Source organism: Argentina silus (assembly GCF_951799395.1).
Source record: "Argentina silus genome assembly, chromosome: 14".
In the NCBI taxonomy this organism is placed as follows: Eukaryota; Metazoa; Chordata; class Actinopteri; order Argentiniformes; family Argentinidae; genus Argentina; species Argentina silus.
This window is the reverse complement of record NC_139668.1, coordinates 15,686,983-15,710,349: the sequence shown is the minus strand read 5'-3', so window position 1 is coordinate 15,710,349 and position 23,367 is coordinate 15,686,983. Positions and strand designations below refer to the sequence as shown.

The window sequence follows — 23,367 nt, the reverse complement described above, 5'->3', positions numbered from 1 at the left end:
CTCCTGCAAAATATCTGTTGTGCTTCTATGAGTCTTTGTATTCCCTTTTGGGTTCATCATACAATTCTAAACACCCAACCATGCAAGGTAAGGGTCTGTTAGCTCCCCTGAGCAGGCGATAGTTCTAAAAATAACTATTTCGCCCTCCCCCCGCCATCTCTCTCAGACACACACATAGACACACATCCCCTCTCTCTCTCTTTCTCTCAAACATGACAGTTTCACCGCCACAATCTACCAGCGTTGGCCCAGATACTTTCCCCGCCTTGTCATGCTGTATTCCTCAGTAACAGATGGTGAACGTGATAATTACCAAATGCCAAGCAAAAGGGATATTCTCTGTGGGACTCGCTCTCCTATTGAAAGGCCTGTCTGCGCCAAGGCTCTGAGGAGCATATGTGAGGATATAGCTGTCTCTCAAACCTGACTTCTGCTACACTGGCTGGTGGCGGGCAATGCTTTACAGGGAGAGTTATTAAGGCATGGAAACATGCGTACACACACACACACACACACACACACACACATACACACACACACACACACACACACACACACACACACACACACACACACACACACACACACACACACACACAGCCCCCCCCCCCCCCACACACACACAGAAATGTAAAAGCTGGCAATTATTCGTGGTACAAATCCTCTTCTTAGTTGGTGGAAGGAAAATGTTCTTGTAGTGTTCTCCTGCATGTGAACCTCTATCACATGTACACCTAGTCATTACATTGTTGTGGCAGGCGGGGTACAAACCTAGGTCTCCCGAGTCACCTCTGCTACATTGGCATCACCAACTGTTATCTGGAACTGTGAATTGTAACAGACTGTCTGCCATTTCACTTGGCGTCTGTGGCTAGCCAATACCTGTAGCTATAGAGTAACTAGACCAGCGTGACCAGATTTCTGAGAGCAAAAGTGCAGACAAAACTGAGGGGCGCGGGCGATGTTCAAATTACGGACGGAAAAACAGAAAATGTTGCATTATAGTACTTACTTATTGCAGGCTATAAATTACACTTTTTATGTGATTACAGTAGAAAAAGACTGTCGCTGGCTAATTACTCTTTTTATGTGACTATCAAACAGTTGCTGAGTAGACCAGTTGCCTTTACTGGACAAGAGACAGGAGAAAATTATCAATGGAGAAACAAACAGCTTTCAAGTGCCAGCCCTAACAATACAAATAAACATCCAGATTTAACTAAAGGGCTTGGTAATTCCACGTTTTATATGTGAATACACTTCAGAATTAGTTTTTCCTCTCTGTAGGCAAACCAAGGACATTTCCAGGGACTGCTCTGGCCGGGGACAAGCACACAATCTAGGGACTGTCCCTGGAAAATGGGAAAGCCTAGTCACCCTAGTATAGGGCCTTTAATCTCGTTATTCAGTCAAGAAAACAAAAGACTACCACAGTCTCTCAAGACCAGTGCATCCCTCCATGTGAGGAAACTGCATAAGAGAACTTTGAGACATTTTCATCCGAAACCAATTTTCATCTTAATCATTAATCTCTCATATGGGTCATATTCTTTACCAATGGACCGGGTTGCCCGTGGCGATGTCCAGAAATTATCCTCAAATCTCATTTCATCTCCCCCTCTTTGACTCTAATGGAGGTTAGCCACTACCAGGAAACCACACTAGTTCCCAGAAACACAAGGAACGAAGATAAGACTGCACACATATAGGCCTACCCTTGGCTAAGGAAACCCTTAACTCAATAAAAAGGGGCTGGAGGGCCTTTACACTGAGCCATAGGCCTAGTGTGCTGGCTCAGATATGTTCTTTTCACATTGTCCTTTCTAGCACTGTTACAGCAACTATTGTGGGCGCTCCGTTCAACTCTGCAGTGTGATTAGACCAAAAGTGTTGGAAACGTATTGGTTTGTCAAATACTCAAAAGCTTAGTCAAAGACAGTTCTACTTTGACGGTGTAAAATATCCACTACAGTATCCACAATATGAAGTAGGCCTATTATTAAATGGAAACGTTTGAAAATCTGGTTTTGCACCAGTCTTAATTTTATGCCTGACAAATTGACAGTTGCCCATTTCCACTTAGCAAATTATATTGGTGATGATCCTCAACTGTGCACAATGTACTGAGCAACTACAGTAGTTTTCCAGGTTGTTGGGTCTCCTCATTACTAGTCCCTGCGAGGGAAGCCCCTTTTACAAAGGCCTCTTGGTTGAAGAGCGAGACCACCACTGCAATAATGAATAGCTTCCAACAGACAAAACGCTCCCAGTCCGGGAGAAGTGAACCCTATTCCCCCACTGCTTCTGTTCGGAGCTCCACAAGAGCTCCATTGTTTTGGTGCTGCCCCCTTTGCCATGGTGCCACTGCCAGTGCCAGCCAGCTAGGCTACGTTTAGCCAGAAAACAACCAACCATAGCCTGCTGCCACCTTCGGAGGCCAGGCTGTGCTATGGCTTGCTTTATTTCATAAAAGGCCTGCTCGGTGGAGACTTTGGCAAGTACATTGGAAAATGTGTGGGCCAGCGGGGATGACGTTTGTATAGTTAAGATAAACGACTTGTACTAAGACACTATTCATCACTTCCACCAATGTCTTTCTCGTCAACGCTTCTTACTGCCAAAAGAGGGACTTTAATACAGCTGATGTCTTTTTCCATTAGGTTGGGAACAAAGGGGAAAGTAGTGTTTATTATGCCTGTGGTACGGTTTCTTATCCATTTCAAACGAAACTGCTCATTAGAACATCACAAAATTGTTTGCATAGAGCAGGTAATTAGCAAGCTGTAGCAGGGAAAGCAAGCTAGTGTTAATTTAATCACCTCTCCGAGCTTCTTAGCTGCAGGAAATGTAAGGCCCTCTGGGTGTTTGGGGCTGGCACACTCCCCTCCTTTCCATTTCGCCCTCTTTCTTTCTTTCTTTCTTTTTTCACATCCTTCTTAAGATGGTCTAGAGACAGTATCAGCTGCCTCTATGTGCCTGTCCTCCATCATTGACGGTGGTTCTGTGCCTCTAGGGGTAACTCCTGCTGTGTTGCACTGGGGTGGATGTTGAGTTGATGCATTCTGGCTCCATAGCCATTAATTCTGATCCAGAGAGACAGACAAAACCCTGCTCTGACAGAGGCTATGGCCAAGAATGGACAGTCCAGAGGCCCAGGGATTGGATTGATTCAATGAGACACATACATACATACATATAGAAATCTCGGTGCCCAAGTTTACATGCTGTACACATAGAACCTTATGTGTAGGCTATGCTCTTAAATGTTTGACTCCTTTTTCCTTTAATTAATCAGTGCTCTGACATGACTGTATGGGTTAAAGCTATGCTGTGGAGCCATTGCTTTCACCAATCCATGTGGTGACTACTTCGAGAAAAGAAGAAAGGACGAATGGATTTGAACAAGGCCCGAGGTTAACGTTATTCGGGACACCATTACTCCCTTTACCATCCATTTCACGCCGCACTATACAGTACACTCAGAATATCATTAGGGAGATTCTCTATAGTGCTGTTTTTTCTCTGTTTAAACTGTGTCTGTTTCTCTGTATTTTAATGAGTACAGATAGAAGCAGTAAGGCATATCTCTGCCATGAAGGCTGCCTGTAGCCCATTAGAGCCACTGGCTCCACAGTAAAGATAGCCCCGGAGAGTGGAGGGAGAGAAACACATCCACCTGACGTAGCCCCCCGAGACACAACAGACACAACAAAGGGACGGGTCCTCATCAGAACTCCCTCAGTGTTCTTCACCTCATTTGAGCCTTTTAGAAAAGCAATGAACACTATTTCTGGGGAAGCTGCAGAGACACTGGCTACGACTGTTGTAAACAGATGTGATGTATGCTCTCTCCTAGTTTCCTTGTATTGCTTTCATCTATTATTTCCTTTTGGCCCAGAGGTGTAGAGCACCGATAAACACGAGTGACCTGCAGTCACCCCCTTAATCTGTCTCGTAGTAAGCCTACTGTGTCTGTTCTAGATCATACAGCCATACCAACATGTAGCCCTGCTCTGTGACCGCGAGATTGTTAAGTGTGACCGGGCTAACACAAGGCTGTCAGTCACAGACAAGGTTACTCATCGTCATCACGCAGTCATAGTTTGCTGAACCACCTAAACTTTATATGGAATCAGGGTGCCTTGCTGCTGTACGCAGCTACTAGCATGGCAGCAGGCTATATAAGGACAGGAGACGGTTTATCTTATCCACAAAGAGGCCTAGCGCCAGACGAAGCACTAAACAGGGAATCCAGAGCCAGCTGAGGGGTCTGGATGACCAATAATCAGATGGGCCTGGCTACAGAGAGACATCAAGACCAGTTAAGAGTTAGAGGCTAACACTTTATTTGAACCCGCAGTCGTAATGCTTGCAGTAACAGAAATAACAATGGACGGCCGTTACTGATGTCAGATGGCGACTGGGTTAGTTACAAGGACCGTTATTGTCTAGTTGACATTAGCTGGCGTTAACGGCAGATTGTGTCATGGTGACAGTATAGGGGGACTTGGTGAAAGCTGACGTCAGCTACATGAGTGACTCGGTTGTGACAATACCGTAGATGATGCTATGTACTGTAGTTGTCATGACAACCTGATGTTGACCTTATGACAAAGAGTTCAAATAAAACTGTTACGCAAAAGGGTGGGGGAAGTCAATATGCTCTGAATAGCAAACTCACAGGCATGTGCTGAACAACTGCTATAGTGCAGTAGCCTATACTTTGGTCAGGTAGAAGCAATCCTCTCATATCCACAGTCATGGTAAAACTCATTCCATGCCTGCAGCCGTGTTAAACAAACCAGACCATCTTAAATGCTGCCGTGCAGAAGACAATGCCCATTAGAGAGGCTACAACAACCTTTCCCCTTCAGTAACTGCCTATTGATTAGCACCTGCTGCTTCTTCATCCAAATTCCAGGAAATGGCTGCATATTTCAACAGGGGCATTGACTGAATCTCTGGGGGGTCCTGCTGAACCAGAACCCCTGAAGGAGAAGGCTGCTTACGGCTCAGAATGAGGTAAAAAGGGGTTACTGTGTACTCATGGGCGCCAACTGTTCTGATTGGTTTGTTCCGTTCCATTCGCAGAGAGTTCCATTTGGCATCCAGAGTACTTAGCAGGAGTCACTTCGTGTTTAAAAATTCATGTAAGTATTTATATACATAAATCACATCTGTTCACAACAGTCATAGCCAGTGTCTCTGCAGCTTCCCCAGAAATAGTGTTCATTGCTTTTCTAAAAGGCTCAAATGAGGTGAAGAACACTGAGGGAGTTCTGATGAGGACCCCTCCCTTTGTTGTGTCTGTTGTGTCTCGGGGGGCTACGTCAGGTGGATGTGTTTCTCTCCCTCCACTCTCCGGGGCTATCTTTACTGTGGAGCCAGTGGCTCTAATGGGCTACAGGCAGCCTTCATGGCGGAGATATGCCTTACTGCTTCTATCTGTACTCATTAGAATATAGCTGAAATCTTACAGAGAAACAGACACAGTTTGACAGGTAGAGGATGACACAAGCAGTTGAATGTCTTCACACCTTATACTGAAGTCCATAGCCTACACATACATATCAAGGCATACATGTACTGTCTACTGTACAACTCAGGCACACTGGAGTTCTTTCCAACTTCACCAGGCTAAAACCCATTGTTAGTCTGTTCGATTCTAGTCAGGGTTTTCAGAACAGCACAAATGATTTCCAGTGATCCTCAAAATACAGTAAAGGTGAAATTAGTTTAGAACTAGCTTTACTGAATACAAATGTCGCCCACTGTGGTCGATAAGACGTGGGTTGAGCATTTGCAAAAAGTCCCTCACTCCCACTGAATAAGGAAAGATGCTCCACCTACGTGACCATTTCTTGACCCTTTCGAAAGATGTCATCAAACAGGGCACATTCATAGGGATTACAAAATAACCATTTGTATCACTTGAGGGTGTTCCGGAACACTCAGTTCTTTACGATGTACGCGTGAAGTTCTGGTGAATTTCAAAGGAAGACATGTTAGTACCCAGGACAAACAGAACCATGAAGTAAAGATACTACAGAGATTCATCCCCAATAGTTGCTGTCTTTTTAATACATAGGGGTGATTGCAAGCAAATCAGATGACTCCCCATGGAAAGTGCATGTGAAAAGACCTGTGTGCAGTGTTTACCTTGCATGCTTTGCATGCTTTTGTGACCTGTGGAAAGCTGTCTAATTGTATCTTATTGGTAAAAAACATTATTGTCACAGAGGCCTACTCAGTATCACATGAAATCACTGGATTAGACAAAAATAAGTAGATTATGACAAACTCAGTCATCATGCCCCATTTAATTCACAAATAGAAAGTTACATGGGATATCACGTATACAGGCTATTGCCCTGCACGGCCATAAATTATGACAATTTCACCGCAATGAAGTTGGCCTACGTTAAAGTTATGATCAACACAGTCTTACCACCCTTTTTTATTGAACTGAATAAGCAAAAGAACACTGAAAACACAAGCCATTATTAAAATATTGTTGAATCGGAATTTCAATCCATGTATTGAATTGACAAAATTGAAGGGAATTGTCCTAGTCTGGTCAAATAGCATGTTTAAATTAACAACCATCACGTGATCATCCCATTGCCAAGGTTGGTTGCAAAATTCTAACCACAATTTTCAGTGAATGGGTAACGACACAACTGAAAAACTACCCATTCTTATCTTCTTCAGGACCTGGGTTTGTATTTGCACCCTACTATCTTGCTATTATGCATTCACAAACAGTCTTGAATGAACATAATGTGAATGGGCTCTATTCACACAAATCACTATAGAAACCCCCTGCGATACTCAAGCAGCAGGATGGAAATTGGTATCCATGCCTACTGTGTGTGAATTGCACCAACCTTCACCCCTACTACCAGAGATGGATACTGGGTAGAACTGCAACGTTAGAAATGTTCAAAAGGATTTCTTGCCATTTCCATTCTATTTCTATGCTAATTTCTCTCTCTCATCCTTCTCTTTTTGTCCTCCCGCCAGATCTGGTACAGAGACAGTGGCACTGCTAGAAGTTAGGAGTTCATACTATACATTATATATATTTTAATTTCCTACTAAAAACCCACTTGCTGTGACGTATGGCATTCCATACAGCTCCAGAACAAGTGTGACATGTCTAGCCTGTTTGCACAGTTAGCAACCAGAGTCAAACATAACCCACTGAACCCCCCTTCACAGGGAAAAAAAACCTTTTGACACAATTTGTTGAGAATTGCTCCTAGCTATATCTGCCGTTGCTTTCCCAAATAGCTCAGCGAATGCCTAAAGTCACCACTCGGTGTTTCTGTTCTTTGGGTATTTTTGTTCAAGAAAAGCCAGGAAGCAAAACTGGCGGGCGTGGGCCTTTAATAGAAAGCCACATATAGCTGTCCTATGAGAGCGCGAGGGGAGCGGGAGGTGTGGGGAGCAAGCACAGCGCTGTCTGCTCACACACTGTCACACACTGTCACACACAGGCTGACATGCAGATCTGTGACCTGACAAAGCTGGCAGAAGTCTGCAATGAGAGAAACACATGGCACAGGGATTATTAACATTTATTTTCTTGCAGATGGAAATGGTGTAATGACTCTCAAGTGTCAGTCGGGAGGCGACTAGCATACTTCATTGTGATAGGCTCAATAACTATGTGCTTAGTGAATGGGGACTGCAAACATGCCGATTTATCAATGTTTCTGATTGAATTCCTGAACTGTAGGGTAGATAATTGCTCATTTATTTAAGCCAGCTTTCAGCTTTTGAAAAGCAACATTATAGACGTTGCATATCCCTGTTGTTGATGCTATTGCTGCACCTGATCTTTTGTCCTTTTTGCCCTATCTTTTCGTCAATATTCAGCGTCAGGATCTTGAACTAGCAGTCAACTCCTGGCGGTCTTTAAGTGGAGTTTAAGTGGGGTCCTGCGTTCAGTCTCTCCCCCCTCTAACCTCTTATCTCAGCCATGCTGTCAGAGGCAGGAGTGGGAGTTCACCAACGGTGGGTGGATAGAAACCATTTAGCTCTGTTGCAAACCTCAAGCTGAGGACATGGGATTAGGCATTCCATAGCTACTTAAGAATTGCCCACCCGTGCACTGAGAGAAGACTGCTACTGTAAACTTTATACTACAGTGCAGACTTCAATGAAGTACAATAAAAGCCAAAGGAATGTCACCAGCGGGCCCTCAGTCAAGTGTTGCTAGCTGATAAAACTTGCCCTCGTGCTACTGATAGGAGCAGTTTGCCTTTGACATCAAATTAGGTCATGATCGAAAGCTTATGCTGCCTCCTGTTTACTGAAAGTATCTAGTACATACTAACCATACTATTTAGAGGCTACTGTTTATTTAAATGTACGCAGTACAGTGACACATTTATTTGACACATACAGAACCTCATTTATAGAGAAAAAAAAGTCACGTAGCTCAAGCATGTTGTTCATGGTAATTGGCTCAGTTTCACAACTGCCCGCCTCCCTTATCTGCGCCATTGAAAAGATATCGGAAATGACTTCCTGAAGTGTGCAGGGAATTCATACTACACAGAAAGGTGGTTCTAGCATGACATCCTGGCATTTTCTACAGTCAATTTCAATACATTTTGCATACTGCAAAACTTTCTAATCTTGCATACTGCAAAACCCCCTAATACTGTAGGTCCCAGTATGAACATTAAGGTCAGGTCATGCCACATACAGGAAATGGCAGAGGGTGTCAATGAGCAGAAATCTCAAACGGTGCTATGATATGCTCTACTATAAATAACAGTGACATTTTTGTGAAGATGTCGAGAAATTCATAAGCCTAAAGTTATAGGGCTCGGAAAGTTATGACCTGGAGGTCTGTTGATACTGTGCTTCCTCTGGCTCATGACCAACTTAGAGCTCTGCTACGTGCAATGTACAACAGTTAAAGGAATCAACCACACACACACACACACACACACACACACACACACACACACACACACAAACAAACCACAGAAGCCAAAGTGGGACCTGACTGAGCATTTATTTATATTACTGTTAAAAACATGTATAAAATTGGTCCTGTTCCAGAAACAAGGCACGCAATGTCACTGTCTTGGTTCATCACGATCTCAGAGTTTAGTATCAAGCATTCCCTATATAAAAACACATCCAAATTTGACAGAGGTTAAAATTCCGAGCAGCAAGACAACCATGCAGGAAAACTCGAACGATGCAGACTGGATGCTTTCTAGTAGTAGGTCTCCCTCTCCACCCAACCTGAAACAGAGGAGAAAACAGAAAACAAGGCATGTGAGATGACTTACTTACCAAGGTCCAATAAGATTGTCAAATTAAGGTTGTAGTTTTAACAAACAGCTTTGTCTCAGTGAGCAGTTTGATAAATAATAAAATGTAAAGGATTAGACCACAAAACTTTGAACTGTGCCGTCTCCACTGGCAATAAATGCAGCTGCTTCTTTGAGAATTACAGGCATTGCCAAAGACCTTATGCATAATACCTTGTCTTACAATCTGCGTGAGAACAGGGGGTAGAGGCTAGGCTCTTGGGTGGTTTTGAGAGCTAAACTGAAGAGCTTAGGCCTTTTTATGAACAGATATGGCACATGGGCACAGCAACTTAACTATAAAATAGAACTTAATAAATGAAAGGATTTAGGCTCACCTCCTGGGCTGCGTCGAATTATCAGTTTTCGGATTTCATCATAAATAAAGATGAGGAGAGAGTAGGGGAAGGCGCAGAACCACCAGGTTGGTCTGAGGAGAAAAAGGGGGAAAAAAAACACAGAAGGAAAAAAATAACAATATTAGAATTGATATCAGACCAGAAACTGCCAAAACAGATGTCAACCTTTCTTGCAACGTGTTGAAACTCACTTGAGTGGGTACATTCTGAGTGCAACATCCATTCCAGGGCAATAGGACAGGAAAGCAGCCAGGGCTGTCTCCTCAAACAGACCGAAGATCAGGATCTTGTTCCTGGGGTGCACAGAATACAGAATAAATGGGTCAATGGCATAAAATCAAGTCACATTCCCTTGACACACTTGGAGAGCCGAGAGTACAGTCAAGTGTCCTTGAAAATGGCAGCTGTACTCACTTCATTCCCTGCTGGAAGACAGAGTTCCTCCTGGTCTTACAGATGATCAGATCAGCCCATTGGACAACCACAATACTGGTGAAGAAGGCGGTGTGGCAGGTGAACTCTACAATCTTTCTCTGCTCATAGGTCTGAGGAAAACAAAGGAAGCATTTAGAGGGCGGAGCAATCGAAACGCAGCGAATTACACGGAGAGATAAACTGTTTGTCATTTCAGTTGTAAATGCTGACAACCCAAACATGTTGAGTGATAATCCTATATGAAAATATAGCATTTTTTAAAATATTTTTTAACCGTCAAAACACAGTGTTTGTATACTGACCCACTGCTGGCCGTAACTGTCCTCCAGGTCATTGCAGTGTTTGTTGTCCCAGTCCACACGGATACCCAGCAGTTTGGATGGTAAGAACCCGTTCTCAGCAAGGATGACAAAGTATGCGAAGAATCCAGCCAAAGCCTGGATCATACCTGTGGAGAGTGGGGAGACGGTGTGTCAAATTCTATATCAGATTCTACAGTTTCTCCTCCAGCTATTGTGGAAACCGTTGGGTGAAAACGATGTATGGCCCCCACCACCAATGTGGGGAAACTCTTGAGACAGAGACCTGGCCCCATCATTACTCAGACCCAATTCTCTTATCACCAGGGAGGCTATTTCTGGTTCATGCCCCACTCCTAGAAATCCCAAGACCACAGTCAACTGTTTTCCAAGAAGTGTCTAGAACCTAGTTAGAACCACCACTCTCTCTCTCCCTCCCCCCCCCCCCAACCCAAGTGAAATCAGGCCTTACCGATTTGACCGTAGGCTATGCTGATAAGTCTCTCGTTCACCAGTTTGTCTGTTTTGGGGTTTCTGGGCTGTCTCTTCATGATGTCACTCTCAGCTGCTTCGTAGGCCAGGGAGATAGCGGGAACCTTGAGGGTAGAGGTGGTTTCAAAGATTAGAGTCACAACAAACAAACTAAGACAAAGAAAAAACACCTTTTATTAACAAATCCTCACCATGTCAGTTCCCAAGTCGATACAGAGGATGGTGACTGTTCCCAGGGGCAGTGGAATGTTGGCGATGATGAAGAAGAGGAAGGGGGTGATCTCTGGAATGTTACTGGTCAGGGTGTAGGCGATAGACTTCTTCAAGTTGTCAAAGATCAGACGGCCTAGAAAATGCATGTTATGTTAGTTAGTGAAAAGGCACACTTTTAACACTTCCCATTTTGTAAATTCACTTAACCCCACCTTCTTCAACACCAGTCACAATGGAAGCGAAGTTGTCATCCAGCAGGATCATATCAGCAGCCTGCTTGGAGACGTCAGATCCAGCGATACCCATAGCAACACCAATGTCAGCTTTCTTCAGAGCAGGAGAGTCGTTCACACCATCACCTGTCACAGCCACAATGGCACCCTGTGGATAAGAAGGAAAGGTGTTTAAAAAATCGTAACCTTCTTGGTAGACATTTCCACGAAAAAAAAGCAGGGATATTCAACCAAGGTTTGAATGACATTTATCTGCATTCGCACAGCTTTCCCCGCACAATCTACCCATGTGAGATGAATAGATACAAATATCGCATTGAAATCAATGTTACCTGACGCTGGCAGCCTTCCACAATGATTAGCTTCTGCTGAGGAGAAGTTCTGGCAAACACAATCTCAGTGTGATACTTCAGGATGTCATCAAGCTGTTCAGCTGTCAGGTCCTTGAGGTCACCGCCATGGACCACACAGGCCTTGGCATCCCTGGGGAAAACAACAGTATTTTAATAAACCCATTATTTTACCAGGATATCCCACAGACATTTATTTTTTCTCCTCGTTCAGAATGACCTTACATTCAAGATGGAGATGAATATAATCATCTTTAAAAGAAGGCCTTGAAATATAACACAGCAAGACTACAGAGTGTGCTCGATGTTTCCAACAAAAGACCTCTTCATATCAGTCTTGGCAAGGAGTGACGAGATATTTTTTGAGTATCACCTTGGGTTGACCTCTGTCACTGGAATGTTCAGACGAGCGGCGATGTCCTCAACAGTCTCGTTGCCTTCAGAGATGATACCCACTCCCTTTGCGATGGCCTTAGCAGTGATTGGATGATCACCAGTCACCATGATAACCTGAGTGAGGGAAGATAAGTTACTCTAAGCGCTCTGATCAGAGTTGCTACCATGTATGATGAAGGAAGAGTCTTGAGTAAGATTATTGCCATACCTTGATTCCAGCACTCCTGCACTTGCCCACAGCATCAGGCACAGCGGCACGGGGAGGGTCAATCATGGACATGAGGCCAACGAAGCACAGGTTCTCAGTGGGGAAGTTCACCTCCTCAGTGTCGAACTGGAAGCCCTCAGCAAACTGGTCATCAGGAAGGTTGAAATGACAGAATCCTGCATGGACACCAAACGGTAAGCAATTAAAAAAAAAAATAATTAAGCAATTCAGAAATCATACAATTACCATTGGATCGTCTGCAGTTTTAAACCTAATGCTATGACAGATAGAATCACAATGCTTGGAGTCACTTTGGTCACCTCTCTTAGGAAATGGACTCTTACCCAGCACTCTTTCCCCCAGACCACCCAGTTCCAGGTACGCATTCGAGAAGGCTTCTTTCATCTCATCATCCAGGGGCTGCTCTTTGCCCTGGAGCAAAATGGTGGAGCAGCGGTCCAGGATCCTCTCAGGGGCTCCCTTCATCACCAGAAGGTTATTGGACGCACCCTCGTTGGTGTTCTTGTGAATGGAGAGCTGATGGACACAAAATATAGGGTCAGCGATTTTGAACACAGATCAGAACAAGAGGGTTCACCATTTTCATCTCAGTGCCCATAGGAGGGAATTTCTCACCTTGCATCTCCCACCCGCCCCCACCCTCTCATTGAGATAGTGTTACTGTACTATTGACATACCTGGTATTTGTTTGTGGAGTTGAAGGGGATCTCTGCAATTTTGTTGTACTGGTCTCTCATTCCTTGCACAGACCCACAACACAGCTCAATACACTTCAGCAGGGCAGACTCTGAGGCATCGCCAGCCACATCTCTCTGTGAGAGGCAAACAAGAAGGAATATTTATGTGACCACTGCCAAGCATCTCTCAAACAGATAACTGCCACGTAATGTGTCATTTCGTGCCCCAGGAGATGACATTTCCTCCATCTATTTATCCAGATGTTATAGCTGTTTAAATAAATGTCTCTATATTAAGCCTAGCAGAAGAAAACAAAAGGCACCTTCCCTCACCCACACCCTTGTTACACTGACAGAGAAACTGAAAATAGCCACAAGGGTGAAATTAAGCCTGGTAAATGTACAGTTTGTCCATGGTGAGACATTTACAGGTGATTAACAGTGAGTGGAAATGAGAGGTTATATTCCAGGGGATTGCGAGAACTCAGGCAACAAGAAGCACTAGGCGACGGGGGGGCCCAGGGGAGAGGGGCAAAATTGCACGAGCACAAAAACAACCTGACAAGTGGCAAACAGCACACAAGAAGAAAACTGAATTTAAAAATGCAATAAGAAGAGCTTGTGTATTGTATGTCATCTTATCGTATGGCTCTTTTCAACAGAATTGCATGTTGACATCCTCTCCACTGCATTATTTCTACATTACTGTCCATTGCAAGTCTGTCTTCCACAGTAGACACAAACAAGCGACACCCAGTGGTAATGGTACAGAAAAAAACAAAACGGCCTCTAACCTTGAGGATGGGTAAACTGCTCTGTTCTGCCAGGAAGACAGCACGGTTGCACAGGCCAGCGACTCTTGCCAGGGCAGCCCAGGTGGCAGAGCTTCTGTCAAAGGAGGTCCCGCTCTGGTTCTCTGTGGTGTCAGCCTCGTGGATCTGGTTGTCAAACCACATGTGGGCCACTGTCATCCTGTTCTGCGTCAGGGTGCCGGTCTTGTCAGAGCAGATGGTGGAGGTGGAGCCCAGGGTCTCCACAGCTTCAAGGTTCTTCACCAGGCAGTTCTTCTTGGCCATACGCTTGGCAGTCAGGGTCAGACACACCTTTGATGGAAAGGCAGGGATCAGTATGGTTGACAAATTCAGACGACTCACCAGCTTGTACTAAAAAACTAGTGGGTAATAATCAAATACATTTGAGTCAGAATGACCATATCAAACTTCTATCGAAGGTACACCCTGGTAAGACAATGCATCATCAGTCATGATGCCAACTCATCAAATGTTAAGCATACAACAAATGAAGACAAAAGCACTGCTGAAAGCAATTACATACAGTTACGGTAGCCAGGAGACCCTCTGGTACGTTAGCGACGATGATCCCAATGAGGAAGATGACAGCTTCCAGCCAAGAATATCCAAGGATGAGGGAGAGGACGAAGAAAGACAGTCCCAGGAAGACGGCCACACCGGTAATGATGTGGATGAAGTGCTCAATTTCAATGGAGATGGGGGTACGTCCGACTTCAAGACCGGAGGCAAGGGTGGCAATACGACCCATGACAGTGCGGTCACCAGTGTTAATGACGATACCACGGGCAGTTCCTGTAGGAAATTACATGAAGTAAACATTTAGGCATCCTCCAATCTACTACCATATACACACCCACACAACTGTTCTACAACATGCAGTTTTAAAACCTCAGATGTGACACTTTGAGCTACAGGTTTCAGCTACTTTTTTGATCCCTTTCATTCAAATCTAAGTTAGGGTTTGTCTCCATTTCTTTAGTTTGTTTCATTTCTCATCTAAACAACTTGGCTATATTGATGTACCTTCAACACAGTTGGTAGAGAAGAAAGCAATGTTCCTGGTCTCCAGGGGGTTGTCATTGGAGAAGTCAGGAGTACGAGTTTGGGGTTCAGATTCACCAGTGAGGGAGGAGTTGTCCACCTGAGGGGGAAGAGAGATTTAATAAATCTAACAATGAACAGCACTGAGGTAGGTGGCACATGACATTTGGGTCAAGAGGGCATTGAAGTACCCACCTTGCAGCCACTGGCAGAGATAATACGCAGATCGGCAGGGATCCTGTCTCCTCCCTTCACCTCCACCAGATCTCCAACCACAACCTCCTCAGCATTGATGTTCTTCTTCTCACCATCACGGACAACCAGGGCTTGCTGTAAGACAGACAGCAGGATTAGTATCTGTAGACAACAGTGTTGTCAAGACAACGTTATTCTTAGAAGTGATTCAGAAGCAGCAGTACCTGTGGGACCAGGTTCTTGAAGGAGTCCATGATCTTTGAGCTCTTAGCCTCTTGGTAGTAGGAGAAACAGCCAGTGATGATGACGACAGCAGAGAGTACAACACCCAGGTACAACTGTATGGGACAGAAAAAGAGAACTAGTACAACAGAAACAGCAATGCAGCCTAACACCCAAGCTTCTCATTGCCATATTCCACATGTTCAACATTCTATGATTCTTACGTTATCATTGGCTGGTTCATCCTCCATGGCGGCTTGGATTCCATAGGCGAGGAAGCAGAGGATAGCCCCAGTCCACAGCAGCATAGAGAACCCACCAAACATTTGCTTGCAGAACTTCACCCACTCTGGCGTGGTGGGGGGAGGAGTCAGGGAGTTGGGACCATCACGAGCAAGGTTCTCTGCAGCCTTAGCATTGGTCAACCCCTGTAGAAAAACAAGATGGCGGTGTTACATAAATTAACACGACATGAGGTATCATTTGTCCCCCTTATTCTTCTACACATTCCTACGTCATATGTGGTAAGAATCTTTCCAATGTAATAAATCATCTCAAGCTTCATAAGGAGAGAGATTAAGACATTTGTCACTACAATAATAGCCCTCAACGAGCGCTCGACTTTAACTCAGGCAGAAAATGGAGAAACAAGTCGTGGGGCTCTGGGGTGTCTAGGTGCTAGCAGTTGCCAGGCAACGCAGTGCAAACAGTGAAAACAGGGCCATCTCCTCCATTGGGAGAGCATCTGAAATCTGGGCTGAGGTGCTTCAATCCCGCTGCTTGTGAATTATTTAACAGCTACTCTACTGCTAAGCTGTGCAACGAAGTTTAGAGGCGGTAATCTACCATTCTCCTTGATCTCCACGTCATGATCAAGAGCACATTTGCATGGGTGTTAACAGGGGTGGATGGCGGTGGAGGGAGGAAAAAAGGCCAACAAAAACCATGTTTCTTCTCTTAGCTGCTCTCTGATCACCAGTGGAGGTTATTCCCTTCCAATTCTATGATAACCCAGGACTAATTGCTTAAGAAAGATCCAAGAGTCCAAAACCCTTAACTTAAGCAGAGCTTCCAGTAAGAGGTTGGGTAAAACTTTAATGAACTACCTTAAACTACGGTTGATAAGCAACAAAGTTATTAACAGAAAGCAGGATGTTGAGAGGCATGAATCATCAGAATAAATTAAATAAAGTGAAACAAGTGAAGTAACATGAGGCGAAGCTTCAGTGACTCACCCTGCTCAGATCAGTCCCATATTTGCGGTTGAGCTCATCCAGGGTTAGTTTATGATCATCCTATGGGGCACAGATGGGAAACATGTCACTTGACAATAATATGACTCTGTACAAGCTGTGTTGCTTCTGTGTACTTCAATGCAAAAATGGGCTATGAAAACCATTATCCAAACATATACAAAGAATGGCAAAGCAAGTCACAGAACATCATTATAAAACCTCAATGTGTCATTGCAAAAGGTCAGTAACATCAAATACACAAGGCAAGGAAGCAAAAGAGAGAGAATGACTTACCAGATCAACTTCCTTTTTCAGCTCATCCATGTCCTTCTCCTTCTTCTTGGCCTTGGCCTTCTTCTTGTTGCCCTGCTCCGAGGTCGCAGCGAGCTCATACTGTTCACGTCCTTCCTACAGAGAGAGAGAGGAAAAGACTGTTAAGATACCAGAGAGATTGTTCAAAGCTTATACCGAGAGCAGACCTACCCAAACACCAGTCATCATCGTTTGACCATTCTACGATGGACAGATGTACAGTGATTTCAAAAACACAAGTTTGACTTGACATTTTGAAAAATCACCAAACCCTGCCTTAAATTCAGAACATACGGTTTGTGTGTTCTTGCTAATCACTCCTGGAGATAAGGTAGTGTGTGGCCCTATGGTTAGAACCCAAAAACTCTCTTAAAAGGAAACTCACTTTTATCATCCTGATAATGATTTCTTGAATGCCACACATTTGAATAAAGGATTGAATGCATACAAGTGAACTGGCATAAGTTACCCCCTGACCAGGAATGGAGTAAGTAGGTACACTCCATTCATTCTCACCTGCTGCTGCTATGGAACCAACATAGCTAAAAAGAAAAGTTATTTGGACAAGCATGATGTTATAACAAGGACTGTCCAAAGAGCAGGGGCTACAAAACATCATGGAAACGACCACCACCGCTCAGACTTCAACCTTCTAACACCTGGCCTATTATCACCTGTGACACGCCAATTATTTCCACTGCTCAGCAGAAGAAACAAGACATTTGGAAATGGCGTCTGAAGTTCACAAGGAGACTGTCAGTTTGCTCATCTGCATCAATAACAGGGGCCAAAGGGAGGGGCAGGAGGGCGATGTTGAAACGTTTATTCCCTCAGGAGTCAGATGATTCCACACTTTCTTCAGAGTACTTTGTCCAGAAAGGGGGCAAAATTGGATCTCCAGGGGGACAGGACAAACACTTCACTGAATGTTTGGAGGCAGCACATTATCTCTTGTCTTGTGTACACACACACACACACACACACACACACACCTGTTGCTTCTTCTGGACTCCTATCATCAAAGATAATAGAAAGTCCAAAATAATGACTACAAACAACACCTGGTTAAGCCTTCCCTTTCTCCATGATCAACCTTTCACTTTTGCTGGAGGGACAAAGGCCAGCCAAAGAGAGCATCGGCTAGACTGCTGAAACCGGGAGGGTGGTGTAACACTGCACCAGACTGGTACACCAACAGGACAATGCACATTACCAGATAAACATCGGTCAGCGGTTAGCCCTCATTTACAATTCAGGATCTAGGGTTGGAGGGGTTTTGGCTGCCAGAGACAGCTCTGCAGGCTTCTCCTTACAATGGCCCGATGGGAATACTCACAAGCAGCTTGATTGTAACCAAGTATTCCCTGGTTCACAATAGGAAATCAAACTAAAGGGCATGACTGAATATCACAAGTATCTTGACATTAGATTATACCCAAATGCATGATCACTAGCCTAATTTCCTTGCTGTTGGGAAAGACAGAGAAAGAGAGGTGGATCTGTATCAACAGGTTCTGCTGTTGTTTTTGCCCCCCCCCCCCCCCCCCCCCCCCCCCTCTGTTGTGGCAGTCCCCTGTGGTCTTTCTATTATTTGAGATCACTAACTGGTCCTGCTCTACCACTCTATCTATCCATCTATCTATCCATCTATCGCACTTTTTCAACCCCTCGCTTTCATTCTCCCGCTCTCCTAGACAAGTGGAAACCTCAAGGAAGGGAGGAAGAAGCATTTAAACATTTTCAAAAGGGGTCAAAGTGTTTCGTCAGTGTTAACAGGAAGCCACTGCACTGAAAACAGGAAAGATGCGTGGATGACTGGAACTGTGTGGAATCTCACACAGAGCTTTCAAGCACACAACAGTTTTCTCACCACTAACCAGAGAACAATGAACCTTTGTGCCTCTCAGTCTGCATCAAAACAAGGGGACAAAAAATGGCAGAGACATTTTTTTGTGACTTTGTTCTGGATTTGAACTGTACAGTAAATGGAATTCAGACCCTCTTAGCAAAACACTTACGATACCGAGCTTACCACATTCTTATGTGGGATTACTGTACTGACTTGATCTAGAAGCCAGCAACACCATTATGTGGTTAACCAGGCTAGCGTCTGCATGTCACTTCTGCAATAGTTGACAGTAATATATTAAAATGGTGCAATGGCTTCTGGTGGTTGCATGTGGTGAGGGAAGGGGAGCATGAGATAGAACTGTCCGTGTGAAAGAGAGCAAGAGAACACGGGTGGAGAGTGTGGAGACAAGACTTCCTTTCAAAAGGACATAAAAAATAAAAAAAACTAATAAAAAAAATAAAAACTTTGAAAGAACACCAACCCTACCCAGAAAAACAACGGCGACAAAGCGGAGCTTCAGAGAGAGGGGCCTCTTTCTGTACGCTCAAAAAACAACACCATCTCCAGCTCCACAAAAGTTCATAGGAGACGGTCGAGCGGGTGCATATTTTACAGCTAGGGTCGAATTCCTGTGAACACCATTCCTGGGTCTGTTCCTGTACGTGTGCCAAATACAAAAGCTGCTCACTCAAGCATACTGGCTCCCCCTCGTCCTGGGACTTTGCCCCGTTGCTACCAGCGACATAACCACACCTCTCAGATATCTGAATGGGCAGAGTCACATGTTACTCTCCTCCCTCTTTTCCTCTCATCCCTCCCTCTCCCCCTTTCTTCTGGAGAAAAAGTTCATTAATTCACATGAAGTGTTTAAAACTCCACCCACGTCCTCTGGAAGAGTCTGTGTTCAGAACCAGAACAAAAGGATGTGAATGGTGTTACTCCCAAGTCCTAAAGAAACTTGGTTAACGAAAAAAAAAGCGCCAAAATCAATGGAAGGCAACTTCTTCTGTCGCAGTTACTGTGAAATACATGTTGGATTGCAGGAGGCTCATGTAGTTAGCCATGTGGCCTGATGAGACAGTTGTTCCATCATTGAAATGCGATAAAATAATGGGAAGGATACTGAAGGTGTGGGAACGCTCTGAGCTCTACTCTCCCAGTATAACTTACAATTATATAGGTTTTGTCAGGAGTGAAAAAAAAAAAGAGAGAGAGGGGGAGAGAGAGCAACGGTGGGAGAGGGAGAGAGGGGTGGGGGTGAGATGTATATTCTGTCACAGAGATGGTGGTGTGTGACAAAAGGGCTGCCTAATACATAGTGACTGTCGAGCGGAAAGAATGTTAAATCCTCAGGAGAGAGAGAGGGGCTTCCACATTGGCCCCCTGGGGGATAAGCACTGGCAGCTGGGGCCACAACCTGATAGTAGCTCCCCTCTGAGGTAGGAAGGAACAGCCAAGAGAAATAACAAAGAGAATTCCCTAATTACTCCCACTACATGAAAGGCTTAGTTTTTAACATATCTAACCTCATTCATTTACAGTGGAGATTCCCACATGGCACTTTCATTGCACCAAGTGGTGAAAGCTTAAAAATGATCCCCTTTCTTGGTCATGGCGAGAGAGCAAACATAAAAAAACTAAAAAAACTAAAAAGAATGGCCTAATAATATACCAGAACAGCCTCGTTTTGTTGTGCCTTTCAGCTGATTGATAAATGGAAATAGTCATGTCATATGACCCGACTTGGAAGTGGTTGACAATAGCCGCTTTTCGACAGCGGTGCCAGTGCGTGCCCGTGCCACGGCTTCCAAGTGGCCAGCTAGTGCCCAAAGCCTGGCGCTTCCTAACCCTAATGAACAAGCCGTTTTTTTTTTAATTTCCACAGCTGGGCTTTCAAGTCCCGCCCTGTAATGTAGTTTGTTTCCATTCTGCAGTTCGTGAGGTGGCAAGCTCAGAGACACGAGCAAAACATTTAAACTCCTTCCAGTTTATGGTAATTGCTTTTCTAAAAAGCGCCATTCAAAATCAATTGTATCGTGTAGCTACAGCGAGCTAACTTGGATTATGCTTGCCACCCACCAAGTTCGCTAGTCAATTAAAGCACTTAATAAGACAAGATAAGACTATCGCACCCTCGCTCAAAACCGCGCTCCTAGCCCAGTTTGGCCTCATAAGGGCCGGGGTAGAAAAGGCCCGGAGTGAGAACCGCTGAAGCCCGGGAGTGACTGTGGAAAAGCAATTGGCCTTGACACACACTGGCACAAACCCCGCTGTGGAAAGCCGGCTATTGAGCTGTTGTGGGCCTCTGAGCCTGAACTAATGAATGGTAGCAATGCAGCAACTGGTATCCATCTTTCAATCTGTCTGACGTCGTCGTCCCCCTTTCTCCCCCCCCCCCCCTCATCCCTATACCTCCCTCACTTTCTCTCATCCCCTCATCCCTCTGCCTGCTTCTCTCTCTCTCATCTCTCCCCCCTGTGGACTCTTGGAAAGCGTTAGTCCGGCTGTCCTAGCTGTGTCCAGGCATCTGTGCCAACAGTGTAGTGGACCAGAGCAATGAGGAGATGAGAGGAGAAGGGGTAGGGTAGGGTGGGGGCAGGGTGTTCGCCGCGAGAAAAAATAAAAACACCTGGGCAAAAAGCACAAATGACAGTTTGGCTTCTTCCCATTCATATCTCACATCAGATCTCTCCCTCCAGCTGGATATGCATAATTTAGCCCTGTGCGCGATGCGCAGCAAAGCAGGGAGTGGCGTGCCTTTTATATCACCCACCCGACACCCTGAAAAACCCACCCAGCCTGCAATACAAGAGTCAAGTGTTGATAGACAGAACAACTCAATATAGCAGACACGGGTAGCCTAATGGAGGAACCAAATCAACCCCAATATCCCATGAGCATTATTCAACAATCTCAGGTAGACCGTTATGGCAGTGATGTCATAAAAGCCAAGTGAGGAAAATAAGTAGACTGACTGTATTTTACACCATTGAGGCGCTGGAGAGAATTTGTATCAATTTCATATAACTGTTTTGACATGATCAACCTACAGGCTAAAACAATCTGTAGAGCCATCACTGTCGAGAACACAAAAAAAGTGTATGTGACAAGATGCGCTAAATAGACTCCACAGATCTGTCTACCTAAAATGTTCGTACACAGAATGCACGTAATAAAAAATGCCAGAAACCAAATCCCCGGACCCAGTAGACCTTTGAGGGATCAACAAAAAAAACATTCAAAGACCTTTTTGCTTCTTTTTTTTTTTTAAATAGGTCATCTGTAAAATACAAATCCGCCAAATCAATGGACATTTCGTGAAGCTTATCTACGTCATAACGAAATTCCGCGCATGTAAAAAATCTTCACTGCCGAACAGGTTACGTTGTTGTTGTGACACGGGGTCGGACAACTTTGTAAATTGTTGGAATAAGCCACCCCATAGACACAGAGTCGCACAATCGCAACATGTAACTGTTGCGAATAATTTAATGGATTCCGCCAATACTTAGACTAAGCTAAACAAATCACCGTCAAAAACGAATTTCCCCCCAAAGACAACATCACATCATATTGGCAATAGGCTATAAGTGGCCGTAAAAAGAAAGTCACAAGGCTGTATGTTTGTCCCCGCGATTCGAATTGAAACAGGCCACGCTACATTGTAGCCATCTCGATAGCAGTTTGCTTTGCACCCATGTATCAATCTTTGAACTTTCTTACAGCGACAGTTATGTTATCATCGCAGTGCTTGAAATGGGTTTCTATACCTTGAAATGGGCGTACAACGACTCTAACCCGAAAACCTGTAGAACGTAAGCATCATAATGCAAAATCAGACGTGTTAACCTATTTGTACTCGATTAAGACTGAATGAAAGCAACTTTTGTTCAGAACAAAACGCGGAAGTCAAGATACTTTCCCATAGCAGGCATTTTGAAAGAATGCGGCCATACACGCACATGTGATACTTTGGGAAAAAAACTTCGATTAGTTGTGTTACTAACAACCACCTGTATGATCAAAAACACAATTTACAGAACAAATTAGAGCACATCTCATGCAAGAAACACATTTTAAAGCAAGTAAAGGAAAAGTGTACTTACTCCTCGTCCCATGTTTGCGATGTTGTGGATGACAAAACTTCTTGACAAATCAAATCCCAATTCAATTTACAAACAAATAGTTTTTTCCCCTAAAAAATGAATTGCCCCTGGATGTGCCCTTATCCACACGTGTCACTCCTCCCGGACACGCATCCAAGCTCCCTCCCGTTACAAGGTCCAATACTTATAGACAGTGTTCCTTCGATTGTGACGTCTGCAGTTTTGCCATGGTAACATAGAAAGCAGGGGCGGAGTCTCCATTATTGAGTGTTTTACGATTATCGGCCTCCATAAAGTATGTAGAATTGTGTTGCGTGACAATGGACTTTAATCCTTGCAAATTCAAATATTTCCAATGGAAAGTCACTTGTTCTTTTCAATCTCTGTCCATATCCCTCACCATTTTTCACCATCTTTCTTTCTTTCTTTTTTTTCTTTCTTTCTTACTTTCTTTTTCTTTCTTTTTTCTTTCAGTCATTCAGTCTTTCAGTCATTCAGTCATTCAGTCTTTCAGTCATTCAGTCATTCAGTCATTTATTAATATAATATTTTCGTTATGTGTTACAGGCTAAGA

General features: G+C 44.3%; 1 protein-coding gene across 1 annotated transcript; it reads right to left on the bottom strand.

Annotated features, from left to right (window-relative positions):
* Positions 1-9,012: 9,012 nt before the first annotated feature.
* LOC310814882 (sodium/potassium-transporting ATPase subunit alpha-1) lies at positions 9,013-22,969 on the bottom strand. Its single transcript, XM_083684432.1, has 22 exons — positions 22,794-22,969; positions 16,818-16,931; positions 16,524-16,583; positions 15,513-15,716; positions 15,291-15,404; positions 15,067-15,201; positions 14,854-14,971; positions 14,354-14,622; positions 13,813-14,121; positions 13,019-13,153; positions 12,665-12,857; positions 12,321-12,496; positions 12,090-12,226; positions 11,699-11,849; positions 11,346-11,514; positions 11,112-11,266; positions 10,901-11,024; positions 10,432-10,577; positions 10,109-10,239; positions 9,886-9,987; positions 9,674-9,765; positions 9,013-9,267 (listed from the first exon to the last, which is right to left on the bottom strand). The coding sequence occupies exons 1-22, from the start codon at positions 22,803-22,805 to the stop codon at positions 9,239-9,241; spliced, it is 3,075 nt and encodes a 1,024-aa protein (XP_083540558.1). The 5' UTR covers positions 22,806-22,969; the 3' UTR covers positions 9,013-9,238.
* Positions 22,970-23,367: the final 398 nt, after the last annotated feature.

Bases quoted from the DNA above. Each gene is read 5' to 3' on its own strand.
- LOC310814882 (XM_083684432.1), bottom strand. The intron at 15,405-15,512 runs GTAAGAATCATA...TGTCCCATACAG, and splicing joins ATGAACCAGCCAATGATAAC to TTGTACCTGGGTGTTGTACT. The intron at 12,497-12,664 runs GTAAGAGTCCAT...GTGTCCATGCAG, and splicing joins TCTGGGGGAAAGAGTGCTGG to GATTCTGTCATTTCAACCTT.